This window comes from Furipterus horrens, unplaced genomic scaffold (assembly GCF_987537825.1).
Source record: "Furipterus horrens unplaced genomic scaffold, mFurHor1.1.pri manual_scaffold_4, whole genome shotgun sequence".
Taxonomy (NCBI): Eukaryota; Metazoa; Chordata; class Mammalia; order Chiroptera; family Furipteridae; genus Furipterus; species Furipterus horrens.
The window spans coordinates 5,450,759-5,477,351 of NW_028327174.1; the positions used below are offsets into that span (position 1 = coordinate 5,450,759).

General features: G+C 41.1%; 2 protein-coding genes across 3 annotated transcripts in view; one reads left to right on the forward strand and one right to left on the reverse strand.

Moving 5' to 3' along the window:
- XPNPEP3 (X-prolyl aminopeptidase 3) overlaps positions 1 to 13,953 on the reverse strand; it is a 31,481-nt gene extending 17,528 nt beyond the window's left edge. The window contains exons 1-4 of the mRNA XM_090272377.1: positions 13,791 to 13,953; positions 9,023 to 9,139; positions 5,048 to 5,455; positions 3,082 to 3,284 (exon numbers count right to left, since the gene is read on the reverse strand). Of these exons, the coding sequence (XP_090128503.1) occupies positions 3,082 to 3,284; positions 5,048 to 5,455; positions 9,023 to 9,139; positions 13,791 to 13,854 (792 nt within the window). The 5' untranslated portion in view covers positions 13,855 to 13,953. The remainder of the gene's footprint in view (positions 1 to 3,081; positions 3,285 to 5,047; positions 5,456 to 9,022; positions 9,140 to 13,790) is intronic.
- Positions 13,954 to 14,023: 70 nt separating this feature from the next.
- The window catches only part of ST13 (ST13 Hsp70 interacting protein), a 33,048-nt gene continuing 20,478 nt past the window's right edge, over positions 14,024 to 26,593 (forward strand). The window contains exons 1-4 of one of the 2 annotated variants that reach the window (XM_090272376.1): positions 14,024 to 14,285; positions 21,024 to 21,078; positions 22,347 to 22,422; positions 23,999 to 24,069. In XM_090272376.1, the coding sequence (XP_090128502.1) occupies positions 21,025 to 21,078; positions 22,347 to 22,422; positions 23,999 to 24,069 (201 nt within the window). In that variant the 5' untranslated portion in view covers positions 14,024 to 14,285; position 21,024. Of the gene's footprint in view, positions 14,286 to 14,307; positions 14,569 to 21,023; positions 21,079 to 22,346; positions 22,423 to 23,998; positions 24,070 to 26,593 lie in introns of those variants that run through there. The other variant, XM_090272375.1, reaches the window with a different exon arrangement.

The window sequence follows — 26,593 nt, forward strand, 5'->3', positions numbered from 1 at the left end:
CTGCCTCCCCCTGCCAAACCGGGCGAGTTTTAGAATAGAAAGGTCAGAGGCACCGTCTCCCTACTTACCAGACACAGTTCAGCTTTACCAGCAGCTCCCAATCATTCGAGCCCGACTGGGGCGGCTGGGCCTGTGTCGCGGTGCCCTCCCGCTCTTAGTCCAGAGCCGCGTGGTTCTCTTTCAGCTGCATTCAGTTTCCAGCCTCCTTGCAAAGGAAGAGTTCTCCCTTTTCTTTCAAAGCTGTATGGATCTCCTTTTCTACCCCTTGCAAACCACATGGTGCACTCTACTCTGCAAACCACGTGGTTCTCCTCCCAAAATGCCTGCCGCCTTATTTTTAAATCCCTGACTGCTGCCTGTGACGCAGTGGGCAGGGTAACTGGTTCTGACCCTTCACAGAACCTTGTGCAGGCCCCATGGGCTCTTTACTCACCACTCTATGGTCAAAACCCCTCCCATCTCCTTGGGACCTTGGAAGAACCAAAGCTATTTGCATAACTAAGACACTAGCTACCAGCCATAGGTATGCAAAGGCATCTTGAAAGCTGCCTCCTTCCTCCATCCTCCAACAGCAGGCTCTGGAGATTTTGGGGGACCTGCTCTGTAACAATTTGGGCCAAGTTTCTTTGTCCCCTCATTTTTGCAGCCTCCTTGTGTTTGCTTCTATGTATTAGGTAGAGCTCCTCTGATTCCCTGTCTTGGTCATGTGGCCTAAGGTAGTAGGTGTCCTGTAGAGTCCAGTGGCACAGCCTGCCCTATCACCCAAGCTGGGTACTTGAGGTGCGCCCTTCATGTGGGCTGAGTACACCCTCCTCTTGTAGTTGAGCCTTGGTTGCTGTTGGCAGGTCAATGGGAGGGATTTACCCAGGCCAGTCAGCTGCAAGGACTGGCTGTGACCACTGACCACCAACCTCCGCCTTCCGTGGAGGATCAGCTGCGCAGGGACAGGGTGGTGGTGCTCCTACGTGGTCTGTAGCTGTCCACTGGGTGCACAGGCCCTGGGGTTTCCTGGGTGGTGCAAGCCAGAATCAGCTCCCACACGTGTTTTGCCCGGGACCACCCTGCCTGAGTTATAGAGCAATCTGAGATGGCTGCTACTTGTGCTGGGCTTGGAGATTCCCACCTGAAGCCAAGCTGTGAATCTAGGCTGGCTGTTAGCAGCTGCAAGATGAGTGGGAGGAACCTCAGGGGATCTGATCTCCAGGGCAGGGCAAACAGTGTTAGCCAGATGGATGGAATCTCAGGTATGGCACCTGCCTGCTCTGTGGCTCTGCCTATCTTTCTGTCTGGGAGAAAGCTGTCCCCCAGCTCTCCCCTTGATGCCAGCCACTTCAGTTCCTCCCTGTGTGCCTTTCAAGCTGCTGCCCCGGTGCTGGAGATCTGAGGGAGTGAGTCTGAGTAGGTGAGTCCATGTGTGGGCTCTTTAAGAGGAACTGCTGGGAGTTCCAGCAATTTCTTCCACCAGCTTAATCCCTGCTGTTTTGTTCAGCTGGAAGCTGTGGGGACTTATTTTCTTGGCACTGGGACCCTGGGTTGGGGGCCTGGTGTGGGGCTGGGACTCCTTGCTCCTGAGATATTCCTCTGCCGGTTCTGAGTGATGGTTGTTCTATAATTTAGCCATAATTTTGATGTGGTTGTGCAAGGAGGCGAGCCGTGTTTATGTATGCCACCATCTTGATGGCAAGGCCCCCAAAGTCTCACAGTTTAATTAGTTTAATTCTAGACCAGAATTGGGAATACAATCACTTGTAGTTGTTCATTAGGAAAAATAAGGCCAAACGCCATTTACCTGTTTGATGTTTTACTGGGTTGGTAAATAAAGGGAACAATAGCTCAGATTTAATTCTTGTAAATTTTGGCACAATACTTAAAATAACCTCTCAGGATAACAGTGTGGACAACCGTGGATCAGAATACTCCTAGGTCTTTACACCTCATGCAAAGACACCTGATCACTGGACAGATAAATTCGCCAGAGCCCTAAACATTATCCCACAGATCTATTTTTAGTTTCTTTGCTTCTTTATTTTAAAAATCAATGATTTGAAGAAAAACAAAGACATATGCTTATCACGTCTGTAATTACTTGTAAGTAGTCTTTGCTGGTCTGGCCATAGCTATAACACTGGACAGTGTACTTGAAAAAAAGACCCTGACAAACCAGAGCACATACCCAGAAGGGTTAGTATATGAGGGAGTCGTCACAGAAAACAGTGTTCAACTTTGGGAAGACTGTAGGTAGAACTCAGAAAAGTAGGTTTCAAATGTTTGTGTGCTATTATTCTATGAGGTTAATTCAGTAGGCACGGAATTAGCTTGAACTGTTTTGTTAAAGTTCCTGGAATTGATCCTGGTCAAGGCCTGAAACATACTGATTAAAGTGTTGGTAAGAGTTTCAGAGCAGTTTGTATCAGTTTGTCAGTGTTGGTTTGTACTTGGTTTCCACCAAAGCTCCAAAGGACTGTTACATAGTGGGAATCTGCCAACATAACCTGAACCAGAAAAATCTCGAGTTGAGATTCCATTTTGGGTTCCCTGGTTTCTTGGTGTTCCATGCATGCATCTGTGGTTCCTGATCCAGGAGAGGAAATGCATCTTGCCCAGCTCCTACCGAGGGAGTACAAGAGAAGCCTGCACCTGGCCTCTCTGGCCCCTGGCTGAGACAGCTGCGGGCTGTGATAGCTGTTCTTACCTGAATGCTGGTTAATGCCGATGCTATACTGCACCCTTTTCCTGTAACTGCAGATTTGTAAGGACTGTCCTTTTGGGTCCTATGAGTCTTCTTTATCAAACTGTTTAACTGCCACTAGTATTACAGTTATTGTAAGGAAATAAAATTACTTATGTTTTTCCAAGGAGAAACAACTAAGATCACGGGTAAAAGATACAAGAAAGCAGATTTACTTTGCCCTGTAAGGTTCTGAGCAAGTCTTCATACGTGTTCACTAAACGTCAAAGTTGAAGCTAAATGTTCACCTGCCATGAAACTATTGCAATAAGCTCACAACCTCAAGGTGCCCACCGAACCCTGAGACCTTAGATTTTTTTCATCTGAAAACAGCTTTTTTAGCAGGGACACACCTGTGACGTCAGTTTCCCGGCAATCTGCATCCGTTCAACTTCAGCAGGAGATTTGACCAGCCGCAGGCGCTGCACCAGCTGCTGGACTGCGCGAACTCTGTTCTTGCTCCTGGCTTTGACCTCAGTCACACGCTGCATGTAGTCCGAGTGAAGCTGGGCGTGGGCGGGCCTCATCCAGTCATACCAAAGTGTGTTTGTCTCGGCTTAAAATGAGAGGCGAGCAAGTTTTTAAATAAAGCTAACGGCAACGACAACAAATACCAACTGCCATACCGACTTAAACAAGAGTCAAAGCTCTCAGTGTGAACATCTAGGGGGCTGAGTACAAACTCTCAGAACTAAAGTATTTTGAAGGATTTGATCATAAATCACTGGAAAGGCCTCTCCCTGAGAAATGGCAAGATATTTTGAGCTTTTCTGCCTCAAAGCTTCAGGGTTCTTAAAGATAGGTTTTGGAACTACTTAGATGGAACTAAACTTTTATTCAAACTTTAACTTTACTTATTATTTATTGACAGAACAACCACTACTGGTCACCACACCACTCCTGAGCTAGAGGCAGTGTTGGATAATTGAGCACAAAGGACAGAAGAGTGTCCTTGGATCATGACTCCGTGGTTAACGGCATTTCTCCCCTCCACCAACCGCCTCAGCGCTGGTGAAAGGAAGCTCTTCCCTTGCAACTGGCTACAGAAACGTCACAGCTGGTAGTATGTGCTAATCCCTCTTCTCCAGGAAATCTTTCTTTTCCCATCTGCTACGTATTCTCATTACAGACAGGAACTGCTCACCTTTTAATTATAGAAACCCAAGGAAATGGCCGCCATTGGCCTGAGATAAAATAAGTAGGCTTATTATGAAAATAATTTCCACCTATACCAAGTCTCCATTTCCTTTCATTTTTTTCTGACAGCAGCCAATGAACAGCAATCCCAACAATTGAAGTCTAAAGGGTTGTACGTTTTATACAAAGTAATGCGACAGCTAGCAGTTAATTCAAGAAATCATAAAGCTACAAAGAAAATGATTCTGTGCCCCATATTCACGAAAACTTTGGAGATAAAGTTTCACTAGCTTAGCTGGGTAATTAAATCCATAAAACAGAAAATATTTCATGAGGTAATAAAAAGAATTCAAAGATATTAAATGTGCATATTCAAATAAGTATTTTCTTTCAAAGGTGTCTTTGTAGGAAACAAGTCCAGTAAATTCCATGAATGTTGAGAATAATTTTGGAATTCTGTTTTAGAAACTGACTTCAGAAATGGTTTATAAACCACACAGGATAAACCAGGCTAAGAATTTACAATCCTACGTTATTTTGTCTAAAATAAGTTATTTTCCAACTTCATCATCTATCTTATTTCACACATTCAGCCATCAGTGACTTTTTGATACTTTTCATGAGAATTAATGTGGAGGTGACTATTTGGAAGGGTGCAAACTGTATGTGAATCACCCAAGAACCTTGTTAACATGCAGAATTTCAGATTTAGTCCATATGGCGTGTGGGCCTACGATTTTTCACCTCCGATATCTACTTTATAACTACTTTTATAACTTTAACACGCATTGCCAGGTGCTTCTGACACTGGCGAGGCATGGGTCCTTCTTTGAGAATCTGGCTTCTTTCGAAGAGCTGGTCAAAGCAGTAAGAAAGTCAACAGACTGGTCAGTAATCCTGAAGAGGGGCCCATGACCATCCTTCACTGTAGAAGGAAATTCTCTCTTTGGGATTTCAAACTATAACAGTTAACAGTCTAAGTGAATGAATAAAGTAATACGATTTAGCAAATGAATAAATGAAGTCTTTAAAGTAGCCCAGTCTTGTGGAAAAAGATGCTCCTTTCTTGGAGCTTTAAGGGAAACACTGCTATGGATAATCGTTTTAGGAGAGTAAGAAACAGGCAAGGAAGGTCTTCACCCCGATCTGGTCTACGATTGGACTTCTGCTCCCATCTATTACCTTTCAGTTTCGGTACCAGATGTTGAAACTCTTCCAGCGTATAGGCTTCATCCACGCCGGTTAGAGCTATTGCTCCATCAGTGCCAGACCGTGGGCCATCCCAAAGTTCTCGGCTGGGGTCTCTCCGAGGCACAAAAAGCATGGCCTTGTGTGCTGGTAGCTGCTTGCCAGGGAGGCTCTGAAGAACCAGAATGCTATCAGGCTCCTGGAATCCACAAAGGTACAGGAAATTGTTGTCTTGGTGGAAAGTATAGGGGATATCGTTGCTCATGTAGTATGTTGGGTTGGAGAGCAGAACCACTGTCTGGTCTGTCCCACTCTGCCCTTGTGCTTCCTTGTGGATCAGAGACATTAATTTGTGTCTGCGAAGTGCATATTCCACTTGGGATAGTCCTGGAGTCACCTCCCCTGGAAATGACAAATAAAAGTGATGCTTTGCATTTCCACAGTGCCAACGTAGTTAAGGTAGCTTAATATTAGATGGAGGCCCCCAATTCATTTCTTCAATCTATGCTAAATCTCTTAGCACATGGAGAATTATGGAGTTAACCTAGGTTTAAAATTTCTATTCCAGCCCTGGCTGTGTGGCTTAGTCAATTGAGCACTGGCCTGTGAACTGAAAGGTCACTGGTTCAATTCCCACTTAGGACACATGCCTGGCTTGTGGGCCAGGTCCCCAGTTGGGGGCATGCGAGAAACAACTGATCAGTGTTTCTCTCCCTCTCTTTCTCCCTCCCTTTTCCTCTCTAAAAATAAATAAAATTGTAAAGAAAATAAATTTTCTATTTCACTGTAAAAATTGGAGGAAAAAAAAGATAGTTACAATGTGGTTCTGCCTGAAATCTGAGATCATGACGCCTTTAGATCTCTTCCAGCTCTTTGGTTCATTCCCTGTTTACTGAGCATTACTACGTGGAAGGCATTATTAAGCTGCCCTTAAGTTTCAACATAAGGGGTGGCATTTAATCAAAGTTGTCTTAAAGTTTCAATATATAAGGTGAGAAGAAGGGTCACATTGTCTGGGTATGACTCCCCCAAAAGAATGTAAGCATCATGAGGACACAGATTTTTGCTATTGTGTTCCATGTTATATTCCCAGGGGCTAGAATAATAACTGGAATATAGAGGATATTTGATATTTGTTAAATGATCTATAGTTTTTAGCGTAATAGATTTACGGCCAAAAAGCTTCCCCTGATTCAAGAGCTAAAATAAACTTTCCTTCTGAGTTCTCAGGGGGTAACGGTGGTGACCCCTAACAGGACTTCTCATTCTCTACCTGCATTAACAGTGAGCTTGGTGCACATGGCCCCCGTGAGGGTCCGGGTCACCTTGGTATCCTCCAAAAACCCTGTAGCATTCTCTGCCTCTTGGGGCTGTCATGAGAATCAAATTTGGTGAAGCATGTGGTTCATAAGGAGAATTTTCTGAAGGTCATGGATTTATTCTGTTTACCAAACTGCACATAGGCACACACAAACTTCTGACATACACAATTTTAAAGAGGCTCAGATTCCCTTAAATCCACCCTCAAAACCTACGTTAACAACCTCTGTTATGAAGTATTATGTGTTAGTTCTTAATTTCAGTGCCGTTAGGAACGTGGCCTGGCTGCTACCCCAATGAAGACCGAATGAATGCTTCCCTTCTGAAATGGAAATGATGCCTGCTTTCACTTAAGCTCCCAAAGCTGAAGAACTCCTAACACGATCACTCACGAGAGCTGTACCCCTCAGCCTACACTTAGCCATGATGAAAGTCACACAACATCTAAAGCTTATCATACTTACTGTGTGTCTGGCACTATTACTTACGTGTGTCACCTCATTTAACCTTTACAAGGACTCTATAACGTTACTGCTATTATTCCCTGTGGTAGACAGTCCCCACGTGCAAGCGTGGCAAGACAGCAATGAAGGCCTACCGTACGACAAAATTTCAGAACAAGATGGAAAGTGAGCCCAGTTATGTTACAAAAAAAGGAGAGCCCTGGCTGGTGTGGCTCAGTGGATTGAATTACATCCTGAGAACAAAAGGGTCGCCAGCTTGATTCCCAGTCAGGGCACTTGCCTGGGCTGTGGGCCACGTCCCCAGCTGGGGGTGTGCGAGAGGCAACCATACATTGATGTTTCTCTCCCTCTCCTCCCTTCTCTCTAAAAATAAATAAATAAAATCTTAAAAAAAAAAAAGGAGAAAAAAATTTAGAAAAGAATCACAACTTCTATAGCGGTAATCTATGAGGAGTGAGTTAAATCGGAATTTTCTATTTAACATGCTTTATTATATTATTTGAATTGTTAAATGAGTATATCCTCTTATAAGTAAAGTCCCAAATAAAGATAAAAAGAGGTTGAAAAAGGGAAAATCTACTCCATACTCATAAACCTATAACTCTTTGTAATCCCTTAGGTTAAATTCTAACTCTTAAGCCTGGATGTTAAGTCCTATGTGTGTATGAACATGTATTTATGTATATTAATTTATGTTCATTTTTTAAATATTGTAAACATGTACATAACATACATAGCAAACCGTCTAGATACAGCGGCCATCATTCTGATAATATGATTACTGCTTTCAAGGCCTGGAAAATGCAGCTCACCATGTAAAAGTATCTCATCACAAGAGATCAATAATTTTCAAAGCTGGTAAAAATACCCATTCTACTTTCTAAAAAAAGACTGAAGCTACAGGCAGGTTGACAGGGTAGAGAAATACTTAAAATTTATATCAACTGGATTGCTATTAAGCTTACCTGACAGCTTTGAAAAACTGATTTCTTGTGTGTTTCAGTGGTGAGCTGCATTTCCTGAGTCTCAGCCGACTTTCCAGCAGGAATTCCAATTTAATGAAGAATCAGCAAAGGAAGCCCTCACTGAGAGACACATGGTATCGTTCACTGAGTGGAGACAGTGAAAGAGTAACACATTTCTAATGGCAGTTTAATTATTAATATATGCTTGCACAGAAAATACAGATTTAACTTCTTATGGCAGAAGCAACAATTTATTTCCCTAGAAAACTTGGCTGCTTTTTCACATAGCATTTGGTTTTACTCTACCTACGTCTTTGGGATGAAATCCATTCACCATATTTCATCCCTGAACTGCCTTTTTTTAAAAAACTTTTTTAAACTTATTTTTAGAGATAGGGGAAGAGAGGGAGAAAGAGAGACAGAGACACTTTGATTGGTTGCCTCTTGTATGCCCCCAACCGGGGACCTGGCTTGTAGCCCAGGCCTGTGTCCTGACCGGGAATCAAACTGGTGACCTTTCAGTCTACAGCACGATGCCCAACCCACTGAGCCATCCCAGTCAGGGCTCTTAACTGCCTTTTTAACAAAACAAAATAAAAACAAAAACCTCTAGGCATGAATTTGAGGAACAGTGATGACATATCACTTTGTACTTCAATAAAGTACAAAACCGAGTGAAGTAAGTAAACACCAGTTTTTGCATCACCTTTATCACTGCTATCACTTCTCAAAGCTGTGACAATCAGACCTGGAAATTTTGCATAATCTATATAGAAATATGGTTAAATAAAATTTTGAAATAAGTAACACCTGCAAGAAAAACGTCAACAGTGAGAACACAACGGAAGAAACTGTCTTAGAAAGTAATATAACTTTTCTTTAAAAAAATCCTAAATATATAATTTCCACTGATAATTCTGAATTATAAGGCTTATAGTGTTTATGGCTCTAAATGGTGCTGTCAGTAAGGTATCAGTAGCCACATGTAGCTATTTAAGTTCAAATTTAAGTCATTTAAAATAAAAACTAAAAATTTAGTTCCGTAGTTACACTAGCAACGTAAGTTTAGCCACGTAGTAAGTATACAATAGTCACTTGTGGCTACGGCTCCTGCACTGAACACAGACCTAGAACATTTCTACTGCTGCAAAAATTCTACTGGAGAGCACAGGTCTAGATAAAGCCCCGGAAGGGAGACGGTCACTGTCAAAAGGCCTTACCTGGTCTGAGGAGGTGTGGGTGGGTGAAGGGGCTGGGCTGGCCTAGGTACCGACTGGGAATCCTTCTCTCTGGAATGGGCTGCAGCGAGTACCTTCGCTGTGAACAGGATATGCATCCTGAAGGAGAAGCAAAGAGGATGAAATAGAACTAGGAACGGAGAGGTCCTCACAGTGTATGTACATGTACCGAAAGGTAAAGAGGGTGAGACCCTGCTGGTGTGGCTTGGTGGGGCACTGTCCCACAACCTGAAAGGTTGTCTAGGTTGCGGGTTCGGTCCCCCGTCGGGGTGTGTACAAAAGGCAACTGATCAATGTTTCTCACATTGCTGTCTCTCCCCGTTTCTCCCTCCCTTCCCCCATCTCTAAAATAAAAAATAAACATAAAAATTTTTAAAAAGGTGAAGAGGGTGAAATGGAACGAGGAATCAGTAAGGTCCTCATTGCATACGTACATTTACCTATCTCTAGCATTTGGATGCTTTAGAAAAATGTACCACTGGCAGGTGTGGCCCAGTGGATTGAGTGCCGGCCTGTGAACCAAAAGGCTGCTGGTTCGATTCCCTGTCGGGGCACATGCCTGGGTTGCGGGCCAGGTCCCCAGCTGGGGGTGTGTGAGAGGCAACTTATCAGTTTTTTTCACACATCTGTGTCTCTCCCTTTCTTCCTTCTTCCTTTCCCCTCTAAGAAATAAAATCTTTTAAAAAATTTTAAAAAAGGAAAATGTAAATTAGTATCACCTTCAATTATATAAATGGCCCTTCCTCTGTGAAAGCCGGAGCCTGTGCTGTGGCCAAGGCATACAGAAACGATCTCATTTTTACCCCTAGAGACTTTCGTCTACTACACCAGCGGTTCCCAAGCTCTTTGGCACCAGGGACCGATTAAGTGAAATAACATTCTTCCATGAACAGTGGGGTGGGGTGGGCGGAGATGGTTTCGGGATGATTCAAACATTACTTTCAAGCTCACTTCCTGCTGTGTGGTCTGGTTCCTAACAGGCCACTGACAAGTGGCCTAGGGGCCGGGGACCCCTTTTCTACAGTATGAGGGGTCTACAGCATGACTAAGATATAAATAAAGAGCTATAGGACCAGAAGGAAGGCAGTAAACAAAAGCAGGGGAGGGGTTAGAAAGCATTTCACAGAGGCAGCATGAAGCTATGTCCTGAAGTTTGGAAAAAGAAAATTAACATTTTTTATTGCAAGTTACTGAAGCATGAAAAAATATGCACATGATCTCATTAAATCTCAGAATCTAAGGTAACTCTCTGCCTTCACACTTCTCCAATTATTTTAATTCTCTGCATTCCATGATAATATAAACACCATGAAAACGTGCATTTTTTGTTCCATTCTGTTATCACCAGTGGCTAAAACTATGCCTTGCACAAAGTAGGCATTCAATACTTACATATTGAATACATATTATAAATACTGAATTTCCAAAATCTTTAAATACATTTTTTTTTTTTTAGTAGTAACCTTGAGGTGGACAAAGATACCATCATCTCCAGTGACTCGCCAACGGCATGCAGAAAGCTTGTAAGGAGGCTCCTTCTCCAGGAAGCCTTCCCAACAGCCCAGTCCTGGGACAGGTGTCTCTGATGCGATTTCTTAGTATCCAGTGCTCCCCTCTTCAAAGCCTTTATTATATTGTAACTGAGTTACTTGGTTTTTTTCTCTTGACTTAAATAAACAATAGGTCAACCGCTTGAATACTTCCTTCGCACAGTTCACAAATTCTTCATTTTTCCAAACCCAAACATGAAACAATTGATGAGTAAGTTATTAAGGCTCAGTAACCTAGAGATCATATTAAGCGAGGGGCATGCTATGGCCATCAACAACAGGTCCCACCGATTTATGAGGTATTGTTTGCGGCTGCCACAGAAACACAGGTTCAGGATGGTCTGCTATGACTCTGGACTAGCTCCACTGGCAGGTCTCGGTCCGACCGCAGCCCCGGAGTGATGCCATAATGCAGCCTTCTCTGACATCAGTTGTAATGCTGCTTGCCACATGATCAGTGTTCTGTCATCCCCCAGCCATGGCCCCCGTAATGACATTGCCTTCAATGTAAAAATGTGCCTGTGTCTGTTGTTTTATCAGCAGCAGCAGCAGCAGAGGGTGAGCAGAGAGGAAACCACGGGCTCACTACCCAGAGCTCCCCCTTCCGACAATTTGTGAAAACATGTTGGGTTACTAATGAAGTTCTAGCAGTGCAAAGATATCTATCCTTCATGTGAGGACATTTAAAAGGCTTATCATAAAGTGGCACTTAAATGGCACCCTGATAAAAAATCCAGATCATAAAGAAGCCAAGAGAAAATTCAAAGTAGCTGAAGCATATAAGAGGTTATCAAATGATGAAAAACGAGACATTTATAATAAATATGACAAAGAAGAACTAAACGGTGATGGTGGAAGTAATTTCGATGATTCTTTTGAGCATGGCTTCATGGTGAAAGAGACTCATTTTCATTTCATTTCTTTGAAGACTCAATTGAATGAATTAACTGCAAATAGGTTTTAAAAATATAATGCTCTATTTATTCTTTAATATTTTCCTTTCTCTTCTCAGCCTTCTATTTATCTTAAATGACAGTCTTTTAAAATACAACTTAAGCATCATTAGTGTTTTCCTTTGCTTTTTCTCCAATGACTAGATCGTGTTAATATCTGCATATTTCAACCAATAAAAAATCACACTTAACTGCATGACTTTCACAGGCGAGAAGGTTTCTTATGGTACTCCGTACCCAGAGCCTTTCTGAAAAAGGACAACCGAGAGTATCACAGACAATAAAACTTCCATTCATGAGCAACTCACGTTGGTGGAGTTCCCACATTCTAAAACTTAATAAAATCTCAGTATAAGATTTACAACCTATTACTGCCTTTCTTGGGCTCCCATGTCACTTGAGTCAAGGCTCTATGACCACTCTTTGCTACAGTGTCATTTATCTGTTGTCTGTCACCCCGGCCAGACTGTGAGCAACTCCAGGAAAGTGGAGATTCGATAACCTCTGAGTTACTAGTCATTGTGACTCAACAGAAAGTTCCAGAAGGACCCTACTAAGCCAGAGTAAGACCTCGTTTACAATAGAAAAAGGACTAGATGTCAATACAACTAAAATTCCCAACTTGCTACCTGTGATCCTGTGACAGTTTCAGTTCCCCATCAGTAAAATGAGGCTATCTGCCCTGACTCACTGAATTTGTGAAGATCCAAGGAGATCATTTTTATTCAAACAGCCTATGTATATGGTACATAAAATGGTAACATTTAAGTGGTGGTTAAATTTACTTATTCTGTTGAGGCAAAATGAAGCATAGCGCGTATCTTTTGAAGATCTTGATGTGTATAATAGAGTACCTAGTTCTAAACCTTGATTAATCAGGTTTTACACAAAGCCTTAACAAATCCAAAAAAAGGCACAAGTAAAGGATGGTTCCAGCTCTAACTCATATTTTGTAGCCCGTGTGATTAAGACTTATTGTAACTTGGGGTGGTGAACACACAATACAATATAAAGATAATGCATTATATAATTGTACACCTGAAACCTGTATAAAAAATAATCTTATTAACCACTGTCATCCCAATAAATTAAAAAAAAAACAAAAAACAAAAACTGCCTCACTGCACACCTATTCACCCACCCCCGTGGAGAGGAACAGCTTTCTGCAGCTTAACTGTTGGAACTGAAGAGCAAGGTCTGTGCAATAGCTAATGATTACCTTTTATTTTCTCTTTTAGAGTAAGTCTTGATTAAATTGCCATTCTATATTTAGTAAATTCAAGTATACCACCATAAAAAACATGCCAAGATATAACTTTGATGTCAAATACCATATGCTCTGGTTTACTTATTGTCCACACATTGGCCCAAAAAACTTAAATATGATCCAATGGCAGATCCACCTGAAAAGTACATGATTCAGCTTTCACTGACCAAGTTTTATGTTCATAAGATCAATTGCTCGCAGCCCTGGCTGGTGTGGCTCAGTGGACTGAGTGTCAGCCTGCGAACCAAAGTGTCCCCGGTTCGATTCCCAGTCAGGGAGCATGTCTTGGTAGCAGGCCAGGTCCCCAGTTGTGGGCGCACAAGAGGCAACCACACATTGATGTTTCTCACCCTTCTTTCTCCCTTCCTTGCCCTCTCTCTAAAAATAAATAAAATCTTAAAAAAAAAAAATCAATTGCTCGCAATCCAGTACACCACCCGCCAAAAAAAAAAAAATGGGCCCCCTTATTCCAGGATTCCGTCTTGTCTTCACAAACAGGGCTTACAGACATTAAAAAGAGTCTTTCCAAAAATCACCTCTTCTGAGAGAAACTGTTCGAAGGATTTGTGAAAATAAACAGGTTTCTTGCACATTCTGGACCCGGTTCTCAAGTTAACTCTTCGAAAACACGAAAATAGGGTTTTAGATTAACCTAACAGAAACAAGAACTACTCGATGCGAGACACTTTGTCACCTGCGTAAATGTGATCACTGACACTACTTCTGGGAGTCCAAGTAACTTTGAAGACAGTCCTTCTCGGGTACGGCCACACTTTTCTCTCGGCAGTCATCTCAGCTTCCCAGGCTACCTCAACGGAAGAGAGAACACACGGCCCACCCGTTTCCAGGAGCGGCAGGTGAAGAAGAAAGCCGAGGAGCGCACAGAGCGTTTAAGACTGGAGGCCAACCTCGATCACTCTGGGGCGCCGCAAGCTTGGCAGAGCAAAACCTGCAGGGGACACAATGGGAGCGAGTCTGACCTGAGAGGCTGCGGGCGCCTGCGATAGCGGGAACCAGCTTAGTTGATGAGAGTAAAGAAGGCATGCCGGCCTCGCACACGTGTCGGCAGGGAAAAGTGGAAAACAGCCGGAGAAGCCGCGGCCCGCGGGGCTTTGTCGCCAGGAAACCAAGCCAAGTCCCGCCCCTTCCGGCCGGCGGTGCTCGCCGGGCTTTTCTCCCGCGGCGGCGCAGATACTGACGTCACGCCAAAGAGGTGGGTGACCATCGCTCTGGCCGGACGACCCCTTTAGCGTCTTGATGTGTTCCACTTAATGCTCCCACTCACATAATGCCCGACTAAGTGACTCCCTGCAGGGGCTGACATCGCCCTCCTCCTTGAGAGCCCCATGTAGGGGGTTGATCCATCCAGAAAACTGGTTCAGAATTGAGAATGTAAGGAAGCGTGCTTGCAGCGGCAGGCAACAGCACGAACAGCCACACTTCTAGAAGGTTCTAACCAATGCGCCCGAACAGAGGTGAGAGAATAGGAATGAGCAGACCAAGGACCCGGCGTCACGAGACCGTTGGTGGGCGGAGCCAGCGGCCGGGGAGGTTCTAGTCTGTTCTGCCTCGCGGCAGCCGCCCCCTTCTAGATCACGCCGAGTTACCAAGCCTCGCTGCGTCCGCCGCGTCGCGCCACTTCCCCGCGATGGATCCTCGCAAAGTGAGCGAGCTTCGGGCCTTCGTGAAAATGTGTAGGCAAGACCCGAGCATTCTGCATACCGAGGAAATGCGCTTCCTGAGGGAGTGGGTGGAGAGGTGAGACCCGGGCCTGCGGACCGTTGGGGGCGGGAAGAGGGTCGGCCGTAGGGGGAGCTGGGCCGCAGCGGGCGCGGGGCAGGGGGGCAGGCGGCTCCGCGACGAGGGCCGGCGGAGTTGCCGCCTCTTTGGGGCTCGCTCCCCGGCCAGGAAAAGGAGGCGACTTCCGGGGGTAATGGAAAGTCGGGTAGCTTAACACCGAGGCGGGGAAGGACGGGGCAGAGCTGGGTCCCTGCGCCCTGGAGTCGCCGGGGGTGTGTCTTGGGGGGCGGGGGGGACCGTCCAGGCAGGCGATTGCGGGGATCTGGGCACCAGATGTGAGGAGGAGGGGCGAGACTTCGGTTTCGCGTGGAGTTGTTTTCTTGAGCTCTCTGGCGTCCTGCTAGGGATTGCAATGTCACACAGCAGGTTCTTCGCGGACGCCGCATTTAAAGGGAATTAAATACACCTACCCTTTTACACGTCATTAAATAAGTGATTACTATTACAACGCTACTTACAGTTCCAGCGGTTCTGACTGCGTAGACTTACGTGCTTTGGGAGTCACCTCTGCCTCCGTAGCAGCGGCGCCGTCTCTCCTAACCCTGGACAGAATGGCTTTTCCGGGACCGGGGTGCGTCCCTGGCCTGTGCTGGCTGCGTTTCGGGTACCTCGCCGCGTGCACGGAATTAACTGAGTCGGCGTTGTGCCAGATGTTAGGGAGCACTGCTCAGTACTAAGTACAGTCCAGGGGGACACGTGGATAGAGACAAAGTCGTTTTGATATATACCATTGAATAGAAATTAGTATTCTACACACTGAAAGGGAATTAAAGGAGAACTGAAATCTTCCCCGGGGTGATTTTTTAAAAATCCCTATGACAGGGGGGCGGGGGAAGGGGCGGATTTAAGAGATGACATGCAAATTGCACCTGGTAAATTGCGACAGGACAGGGCAGTGTGACTTCTAGGAGGTCATATCACCTAAACATTGATCTGTGTATTCACCTGTGCTTCGCAGATATTTGAAACACTTGCTTCCAGCAGGCTTGTTCTCAGGAAGAAGCTTAAGTTAAAATCTTATCAGTGTTGTCTGTGAGGGTATAATTTTTTTTCCTGTAAGAAGTTTCTAAGCCCTTATTTCCTCTCACCAGTTTTCTAGCTACCGTAAGATATTTGCTCATGTTTTGTGTGTGTGTGTGTGTGTGTATAAACACTATAAAATATAAATTTTGAAAACATTTAAAGTAAGTTATTGCAGTAACTTAACTACTGTTAGTAATTACTTCATGACCCAAAAGCACCATTTAAGATATTTGTATGCTTTTGTCCCCTTCCATCTGCTCATTAGAGAAAAGTGCCTACAATTAATAAACTTTCTGAAGTTCCAGGTCAAGAGGACATATACCGCCGGGAGGAACAGCTGGCATCAGGAGTGAACATTACACTGAGCAGAAAGAATGTTTTGTTCCACGGTTAGAGAGAGAGAGGGGACACTGTAGAAAAGGTTAAAACCTGCTTAAGAACAACGTTGTGACTTGTCCTGGGGTGATTATGGCTATGTAGAGAATTCCAGTTTAATATATTAAAAAAAAATTTTTTTTTTACGTATTTATTTTTAGAGAGAGGGGAAGGGAGGGAGAAAGAGAGGGAGAGAAACATCGATGTTCGAGGGAAACATACATGAGTTGGTTGCCCCTTGCACACCCCCAACTGGGAACCTGGCCCGAAACCCAGGTGTGGGGCCGCCAGTGGAAATCGACGGGCTAGTGCTCAGTCCACTGAACCACGACAGCCAGGGTAAGAATTCCAGTTGAAGTTCTGGAAAACATTGTCAGGCATTATTTTCAATAATTAGCCGTTTTCTATTTTAATTTTTTCAGCAGATAATTCCAGTTTTTCTTTATGGTTTTGTTTATATTTTTCTTTTGTCTCCCTAAATTGTTGGCTTCGGTATGGGATGAAGCGTCTTGGCAGGTGTAGGGGCCTTATTTGAACTTAAGTTGCGCTATTAACATAGACGCTTTTGGTATCTCTTTTAATCTAAATTTGAATTTTGTATTCTCTGAGGCCTTTGCTGGAGAATTATCAGTTCCTCTCTTGTCTGCCTTGGTATCAGCCGTAAAGCAGTTCCAAGATTACAGCAGATCCGGCCGAATGTAGAGACTTCTAGGTCCAGGAATATTCCTTAAGTTGAAAGCATTTCAGAATTCTTTCCATGCCAGATTAGTCATAGATTCCCAGGCTTAAGACAGCAAAGGACGTTCGCTTATTTGCCATAGTTTCTACCATTGTTTGTAGCTTCAAATTTTACTCGATGCTGGGAATTTATTTTAACAGCTTTTTAAATTGGACAGAAAGAAATAGGAAAAAATATTTGGCCCAGCAGACAGCACGGGTTCAGGGAGACTACATTTTCCTCAACAAATATGTCGCGGTTCACTTAGTGCAGCCTCGCCGCATCGCGGGATTTAAAAAGGATTTAATTATGTCGCAGAATTTTCGCTATATTGCGAGATTTTGCGGTGCTGTATACGTATGTTAAAGTTATGCAGGTTTAAGAGTGTGGAATATGTTTAAGAACATAAGTAGTGTTTATAGAAGTGTGGAAAAGGTTAATAAGGGACTGGGAACGGTTTATACGTGTGTGGGAAGGGTTTTTAAAGCCTTAAAATATATATAAATACTAAAATTAATGTGAGGTTCCTACTTCGCGGATTTTCACCTATGGGGGGGGGGCTCTAGAATATAACACCCGCGATAAGTGAGGGATCGCTGTACTTTTGTTTTTCTAGAGGGAAAATACTATCTGACACTATTTTCTTCCACTTAACTTGTTTACTTTGTGCCTTTTATGTGCTTTTCAGTAAATTTTTAAAAAAATCCTCCTGGGCAGGAGGAATGTTATGATGCCTATTGCGTTTAGAGAGAGAGAGAGAGAGAGAGAGAGAGAGAGAAAGAAACATCAACGTGAGAAACATCCTCCGGCTGGCTACCTTAGGTCTGCCCCGCCGCCCCTCCGGGGATTGAACCTGTGTCCTGACTGGGGCGCAGCCTTTGGGTATATGGGATGGTGCTCTAACCAACTAAGCCATCCGGCCAGGGCTTTTCAGTGAATATTTTAGAAGAGGTGAACAGAAAGCTTTTCTACCCTCAGTGGATTTAGAGAACAGCACCCAGTTTTTTGTATTTGTGCCTGAGCAGCTGTAGCACAAAGTCGGTTGAATGCTGCTGAATTAAAAGGACTAGGACTGGTCTGTGTGGTGCCGTGAGAGGAAGGCCTCTGCACCAGCTCTACCTGATGGCATTAGAGCCTCTACTTGGCAAAGTCCAGTTGGCGAGTTTTGGCAGGTTTAAATAAAATTTGCGTAGCTATAAATTGCCGCTACCTTTAGGAGTTAACTAGAATTTGGAATGTGAGAAACTCAATCTAGGTTATGAATAAACTTTCTTGTGTTTTCCTCCCGTTTTAACATTTTCTGTTGTTTTTGGAAACAATGTCTAGCTTTCAGAAAAATCGCAAGTACAGTGCAAAGAACTTTCTTTAATATTGTGCCCTCAACACCATTGAGTGTGTATTTCCTCAAAAATACAAACATCAGACTCAGGAAATGAATTACATGCTGCATTTCATTGTCATGTCTCTTAATCACCTTCATTCTGAAACAGTTCTTCAGTGTTTCCTTGGTTTTCATGAGCGGGGCACCTTAGAATACTACTTGCCAGTTATTTTGTAGAACTTCCCTCAGCTTGGGTGCGTTTGATTTCTTTTCCTTAGGATTAGATTTAGCTTATTAATACATTTCTCGACAGGACTGTTGCTTTCTGAAGCTTTAACATAAGTTAGGTGTCACTGAATACATTCCTGGGCGCTGCATTTTGAAACTTGGGCAAAACACAGCTTAAGAATCTACATGTCTTTGTTAAAATCTAGCTGCAAAGAACTATTACTTGATTACTGTGTTCTTTTGAAAAGTAGATTTTCTTTTCCTTTAAAAAAAAATATCTATTTTTAGAGAGAGGGGAAGGGAAGAGAGAGAGGGAAACATCAGTGTGTGGTTGCCTCTCGTGCACCCCCAACTGGGGACCTGGCCCACAACTCAGGCGTGTGCCCTGATAGAATTGAATCGGTGACCCTTTGGTTCACAGGCCGGTGCTCAGTCCACTGAGCCACACCAGCCAGGGCGAAAATACTTTCTGTGGAACAGATTTTTAAAGAAATTTGTTGTGTTTATAGGCCTGTTCTTTATCATTGAATTGTTTTGCTTTGCTCAGTGCAAGCTGAGAGGTTTTGGATCATATAATGATTCATTTACTGGTGGCATATGGGAGCCATTTTTCCTTATTAAGGGCACTAAATAACTAAAGCTATTTTTGTAGCATAAAAAAAAAATGGGGAAAGTTCACTTTTTCATGATTGAATGGTGTTATAAGAAATTAATTTTTTTTTAAAGATTTTATTTACTTTTAGAGAAAGGGGAAGGGAGAGAAACATCAATGTGTGAGAGAGATATTGATTGGTTGCCTCTCACACACCCCCAACTGGGGACCCGGCCTGCAACCCAGGCATTTGCCCTGGCTGGGAGTCGAACTGGCAACCTTTAGGTTCACAGGTAAGCACTCAGTCCACTGAGCTACACCAGCCAGGGCTTAAATATATATATTTAAATATATATATATATATATATATTTTTACATTTGCTGTTTACTCATATTTTGGCTTTGTGTTGGCTTCATCAAAAGATAACATTGAGAGTGATAAGCCATAGGGTGAACTAAGATATTTGCAGCATGTAAAACTGACAGGGCTAGTATACAGATGTACAAAGAACACTTAAAAAACAAATATGATATACAACCTAATAGAAAGCTGAATGAGAGTTGAACTTGACCAAAAACAAACAAACGACTATTCAAATGGCCAACAAATACATGAAAAGGGACTCAACTTCAATGAAATACCACTACATAGCTTTCAAAATGGCTGAAAATTTAAAAGATGGACAATAGTGTTAGCCAGTGTGTGGAACAGCTGGAGTTCTCACTGCTAATATGTGTGAATTGGTTAAAGAGCTTAGGAAAAGTAATTTAAATCCAACGTTACATATACCCTGTGTCCAGAAATTCTACCCAGCTAAAATGTGTGTGTGAATATAACTGGTTATAAAGAATAGACCGCTCTTAAAACTAGAGTAAGTTCCTTTCTGTTTTCCAAGTAATGTATCTCCGTGTTTTATGTAAAAGTTACTGGCTCTTTTTTAGGCAAATTTTAATTCTTTGGGACCTCCAGCTTTTACCGGCGTGGAGGGCCCTTGATCCACCGAACGTTTTAGTCATTGCCCGTTGTGTGTAGCCCGTATGCTTCAGTGTCTACCCAAATGGAGCATATAGCACGAATTTTTTGTAGTCTTCCTCCCCACCCCGTGTTATAAAGTTGTTTGAACAGCAGGTCCTCACCTCATGTTGATCGGTTCTGTGACTTTAAGTGAAATGACATGTAATGAAACCATTTTTACTATAGGCTAATCGATAGGAACAAGAGTTAAGTTCCTCTGTTGTTACATCAGTGGTGTGACAACCTTATATGGAGGTTTGCTGTCTAATTCATGGGTTGCCCAGGAGCATTGAGTGAAATGGCTTACCAGTACCAAGAGGAAGTACGGATGGGTGAAATTGAAGGGATAAGTTGAAAATCTATAATGTGAGGGGCATGTGAATATAAGCATAAAGAATCTTTTCTTTTTTCTCGTCACCCAAGGACTCTTCCGTTGCTTTCAGAGAGGAAGGGAGAATGGGAGAGAAAGAAACGTAGCGGGGAGAGAAGCATTGAGCGGTTGCCTCCTGCACTGGCTGGACTGGGGATAATTTGCGTCCATGGGGATTAGAGATCAAACCCATGACCCAGGCATGTGCTCTGACCTGGAACTGAACTTGCAACCCTTTGGTTACAGGACAAAGCTCCAACTAACTGAGCCACACCAGCCAGGGCAGCAAGAAGAATCTTTATAGGTCCCAATCAAAGGAAACAGACGTTTTGAATCATTATACAATGACTTCATAATTATTTCCTAAACTATCTTTTTGAGTTGAGCTCTCACTGGGTTTTGATATATCTATATTTACTGAATTCTAAATTAACAACTTGTTCAAATGATTTTGTCATTGAATGTTTCTCTGTCTTTTTTCCATTTCCTCTGGGAATGGGCACAGAGACACTTTATAATCATGTTTATTAGGTTTATTGAGTCAAGGAATGGGTAAGATTTTCATTAATCAGTATGCTAAAAATAAATAACATTTTAAGCTGAAAAACTCATAATAATTCCGAATTGTTCAAATTAAGTGAGTTTTCTCTTTTAAGGTTTAAAAAGGTAATCATCTAAATGTCTTAACTTTTTCCAGTATAAGTAAATATTATTTGCCTTAGTGAATTTTACTTTTCTAAACAAATGTCTTTTTTTTCCATCTTCCTCAAGCATGGGAGGTAAAATACCATCTGCTACTCATAAAACCAAATCAGAAGAAAATAAGGTAAGTTGCAAGTTTTATCTGTATGTTTAGTAATAGTACTACAGGATTTCTTGAGGATGTTTTTCAGCTGCTCCTCTCAGATTACCACTCCTGATTTCCCCAAGATTACTTGGAAATAAGATCTTTGTAAGGTATCTGTTTGGATATCAAATCCCTGGAAACTGATTTAAAACTGAGAATTTGAGGCTGAATAGTGTTCACTGTGTTTTGGTATAGATGAGAATAAAGACTTTTTTATGCACGACCTGTAAGAGGGAAGTTCTGTGATTGAGTGCATTTATAGTCTTCGTCACTGTATCTTTAGCATCTGGCACAGTGTTTTTGCATTGTAGGTACTTTATTAATATTTTTAAAGTAAATGACTAGCCCAAATCAGTAATTCTCAATTTTTTCTGCCCCACCACCTCAGGGATATTTTTTAGTGTGATCCGTTGTGTTTCATTTTATTTAGAATCGTAGACAAAGTTTACCTATTTGGATATGAAATTAAAAGTTATATCTGTGAGCAAGTAAAATGAAAGCAGTTAAGCTAATGCCCTGAAAGTCGTTTGTTTGTTTATTTTTAGATAAATCATTTGTCAGAGTTTGGTAGTTTCTGAGCCCGGGGTAGGATGTTTTGCCATGTGGTAAAGATATATTAAGACAAAATTATATTTAACCTATACCTCCGCTCTAAGAAAAATTTGTAATGAAAACATTCTGTGTTAGCAAATACGACTGGCGTGTTTCTCGGTGTGTGCTGAAGCATCTGGCACCTCGCACGTGGTAACGACTCAACAGATGGATGTACAGATCACTGGTGGGAAGGAAATTTGGGTCTGCTCTTCAAATGGTCATCACTGTGTGTTGCAGTTCCGTAGTTCTTTATTGGCAATTCCAAAACTCAAAAACTTTAAAATATAAAATTCTTTAGTAGATTTGTTTGCAATAAAATATCTGAGTAAATGTGAGGGTATTTATAGTTTTAATCCTACTTATTATGAATGCTCAGACTTTATTTTGCAGAAGTAATGTGTTTGATTAATGGAGCTTTCTAAAATCCAAAAACTCACACTGTGCAAAAAGTTTGGATGAAGGACTGGACTTACATTTAACTTTAAAAGACATGAAATCAGAAAAGTAAAACTTGTTTACCAAAACTAAACAAGAAAGAAAGCATGAGTGAAATATAATGTATGTGAATGGTTCATACATAAAATTGTATTAGTAAGTATAGGATATGTTACTAAATACTGATATGGCAGTATTGTTTGCCTTCCCTTTGCTAGGAAGAAAAAACAGATAGCAAGAAGGTGGAGGAAGACATAAAGACAGACGAACCATCAAGTGAGGAAAGTGATCTAGGTGAGGAGATGATAGTTTATACTTGATAACCCTCCCGAGAAGATCCTGTGTTGATTTTTGCTGACTAAATCAGTGTTACCTATTAGAAATATGTTTTGAGCTACATATGAAATGTAAAATTTTCTAGTAGCCACATTTGAAAAATTAGGTGAAATTAACTCATACTTAAACTAATGTTGCTAAAATATTAACATATTTAACATGTTAACATGAAAAAACAATTGAGATCTTTTTTCATATTAAGTCTTCAAAATCCAGAGTGTATTTAACACTTTAGCATATCTCAGGGCAGATGTCACATTTTTTTTGGAGGTACTTGATTTGTATTCATACTTCATAAAATTTGTAGTTGAAAAGTTCTAGTTGTTCTAAACATATGTAAAAGTTTTCCAGTAATGGCATCAAACCAAACAATTATTTTCTTTTAGTACTTGGATCCATATTGAGAGAACTGATTCATTGCAGAAGTTGTTATGTGTGCCATGAGTTTGGTGGGGTTTCTGTTGTTTTTTAAGGCTACAGAACTGATAAAATAAATCTTTCTGTAAATTTTGAAGTCCTTTGAGACTATAAATATATACTCCAGTTATTAGCTGGACAGTCTCTTAATTCACAGAACCTATCTAAAGTTAGCTATAAAAAAGTACTTAGAAATTTTCAAATTTTGAATCAGTTGACCTTTGTTAATAGAAAGGGCAAGATATATCTTTTTTAGTTGTATAGTTTTCTAACAATTTCACAACTATATTTTTTACCAACTCTGGAAGCATTTTATTTTTTGTACACGAATTCAAACTTATAATTAGACAAAGCTACAAGTTGAGTTCCTGTTAAAAATTGATTTAAAAAAATTATTTTGTTGGATGCTAATTCTGGTTTCAGGTAGCTAATTTTAATTTTATTCTTTTGAGTGTTAAACTCATCAAATTCACTCTTAAAATGTCTTCTAATATTATTTATTGTTTTTTAAAATTAAAAAATATATAATAGTTGCTGCTAAGTTTGCTGTAGCAAATTACAGTTGTCCATCATGAAATTTACAGCATCCCTCTTTATAGCCTTTCCCTATTTCATTATAGGGCGCTAGCTTTGGGGCTTGATTTCGCATCAGTATTATGCCTTTATTTTAGAATTAAAATGTATCCCAACTTTTTAAAAAACAAAGATGATTGTTATAATTAAATATTTTATCATGATTTACATCAAAATATCACTGTAATTTGTGCTATCTGCATAAAGTATTTTTTAAAACATTGATGTGTATAACAAGACATTTGAATTGAATCCATTTGTTGAAACTGACTAAATCAGTGGTGTGTCCATGTGTAATACTGCTGCAAACTCTGCACTTGCCAGTATTCCCGCTGTGACCCAATCATAAATACCTTACATGATACAACAATTAAAATGAATTGTAGTCTTAGCAAAACACTGAAGTTGTATTAAATGGAGAAATATTTTACAGTACATTAGTTTAAATAAAATTAACATGAAGTAAAGTGTTCAGTTATCAGTTGCACTAAGCATATAATAGTCTTAGTTTTTAATAGTCTTGTGTCATTTTCTTCTTTGGCAGAAATTGACAATGAGGGTGTGATTGAACCAGACACTGACGCCCCTCAAGAAATGGGAGATGAAAATGTAGAGGTAAGCTTGATGGCTTATTTTCTGCTTTTTATAAGGAATGTGAAGGTCACATCTATTGCAGTGATTTTATGACAGTTCTTCCAGGAGAAGCACATACTAAGTCTTTCTCTGACTTAAAGCACTTCATTTTACTAAAAAAAAAAAAAAAAGGAAACATTTTTGTTATTTTAAATCATAGTTTTTTTTTTTTAAATGATGTATTTGGTTAGAAGTACATTAGCTTCTTTTTTTAACAATTTTTATTTATTTATTTATTTATTTATTTACTTTTAGAGAGGGAAAGGAGAAAGAGAGGGAGAGAAACATCACTGTGTGGTTGCCTCTCACGCACCCCCAACTGGGGACCTGATGTGCAACCTAGTCATGTGCCCTGACTGGGAATGGAACCAGCGACACTTCGTTTACAGGCCGACGCTCAATCCACTGAGCCACACCAGCCAGGGCTTAAATCATACTCTTAATAAATTTCTGAAATCCTTGTTTTCTTTGTACCTATTTTTTTTCCATTTGCATCTGATTTGACTGCGGAATTATCTATTAAGGGTATGTCTAAAGCCAAATTGTTTTCCAAATGGTTTTGTTACAACAGGTATGATCTTGGGCAGGGAAATTGGAAAAAACTTAGATGTTACAATGTTTAGTGGTCTTCCAACGGGACATAACACATGAACATATATGTTTTATATCTGTGGTATTAAAATGGAGGGGGTGAGAATTCAGAAAAAATGTCTAAAAAGGCTCTTTGGCGGTTGATATAAAAAAGTTTGACCCTGGCTGCTGTGGCTCAGTGGATTGAGCATCAGCCTGCAGGCCAAGTGTCGCTGGTTCGATTCCCAGTCAGGGCACATGACTAGGTTGCACGTCAGGTCCCCAGGTGGGGGCGCGAGTGAGAGGCAACCACACACTGATGTTTCTCTCCCTCTCTTTCTCCTTTCCCCTCTCTCTAAAAATAAATAAGTAAACAAATTATTTTTTAAAAAAGTTTCAGAAACACTGTAATGTAATAATAGCAGCTTAAAAGGTTGATCCATGTCATCACCAACTTGATACTGTCAGATTTCATCTTTGCCAATCTCATGTGAAATGTTATGTCCTCATGGCTTTTGAGTTTTCTTAATTTCTAATGAAGTTGAGCACAATTTGATGGTTATTGGTCATTCACAGGTGTTTGTGAAGGCCTATTCTTTTTCCCATTTTTTTTTCCTTAATAATAGTTCATTTTATATTCTGGATACTAACACTTTGTTATCTATATGTGTTTCACATATTTTCTACTAGTTTGTGGCTTTTCTTCACTTTGTTGTCTTAATAAATAAAATCTTTTAGTGCAATTAAATAAATCTTTTGTGTATTATGCTTTATTGCCTCAAGGTTGTAAATGTAACATTGCTTTTTCCTTCTGAGGGTTGATACATTCGCCTTGCAACCTTTGGCCTGCTGCCTGTCCAGTACCATTTTTGAATCTCCTCCACAGTGTTTTCACATATGTATGGGTCTGTTTTGGTGATCTTTTGTTCTATTTGTGTAATTTTTTCCATGTACTAGTGACACGTTGTCTTGAATAGCTTTATGCTAAGTCTTATTACCTGGTAGGGCAAAGACCGTCCCCCCACCCCCCCAAAAGAAGAAACTTTAGTAGGATTATTTTGGCTGTTCTTGACCCTTTGTTCTTCCATATAAATTTTAAACTCAGATTGTCAATTTCTTCCTAAAAAGTAGGATTTTTTTCCCTATTAAAATTACGTTAAATTTAAGTTAGGGAGAAGGTACATCTCACTATTGAGATTAAATATCTATGAATATTAACTGTCTGTGAATGCTACCTACCTCTGAATCTTTTTTGGTGTCATTCAATATCTTACATTTCTTCCATAATGATCTTCACTATTTTTTAAATTTATTGATTTTAGGGAGAGGAAAAGAGGGTGAGAGAGAGAAACATCGATTTGTTGTTTCACTTACTGATGTAGTCATTGGTTGATTGTTGTATGTTCCCGGACTGGGAATCAAACCTGCAAACTTGGCATATTCGGTCGATGCTCTGTCCAATTGAGCTACCCAGCCAAGGCAGCTTCCATGAGTATCCTGTACATCTTTAAGAACACATAAAAGTTCTTCATGTCAGTATTTGTAAAAGGGATTTTTTAAATTGTGTATTCCATTTATTGATGGTGCTGTGTTACCTCAGTGTGTCTAGATTTATAATACTCTTTGCTTATCTTGCTTGGGACTTATTGGGCATCTTAAATTCTAGGGTGGTTAACTTTCCTTAGCTCTGGAACATTTTCAACAAGTATCTCTTTCAAATATTGCCTCTTCCCGAATTCTCTATTGTCTTTCTGGGCCCTAATTAGATCCATGCTAGACTTTTTCACTATCAAGTTCCATCTCGATGTGCTTTGTCTTTGTTCCGTTGATGTTTGAATTGGAATGCTTATGTTTTTCACTCTGATACTTTGATTCTTTTAAAAGCCTACTTGGATATTTATAAGTCTCTTGCTCCTTACTCATTTCAGAACTTGCC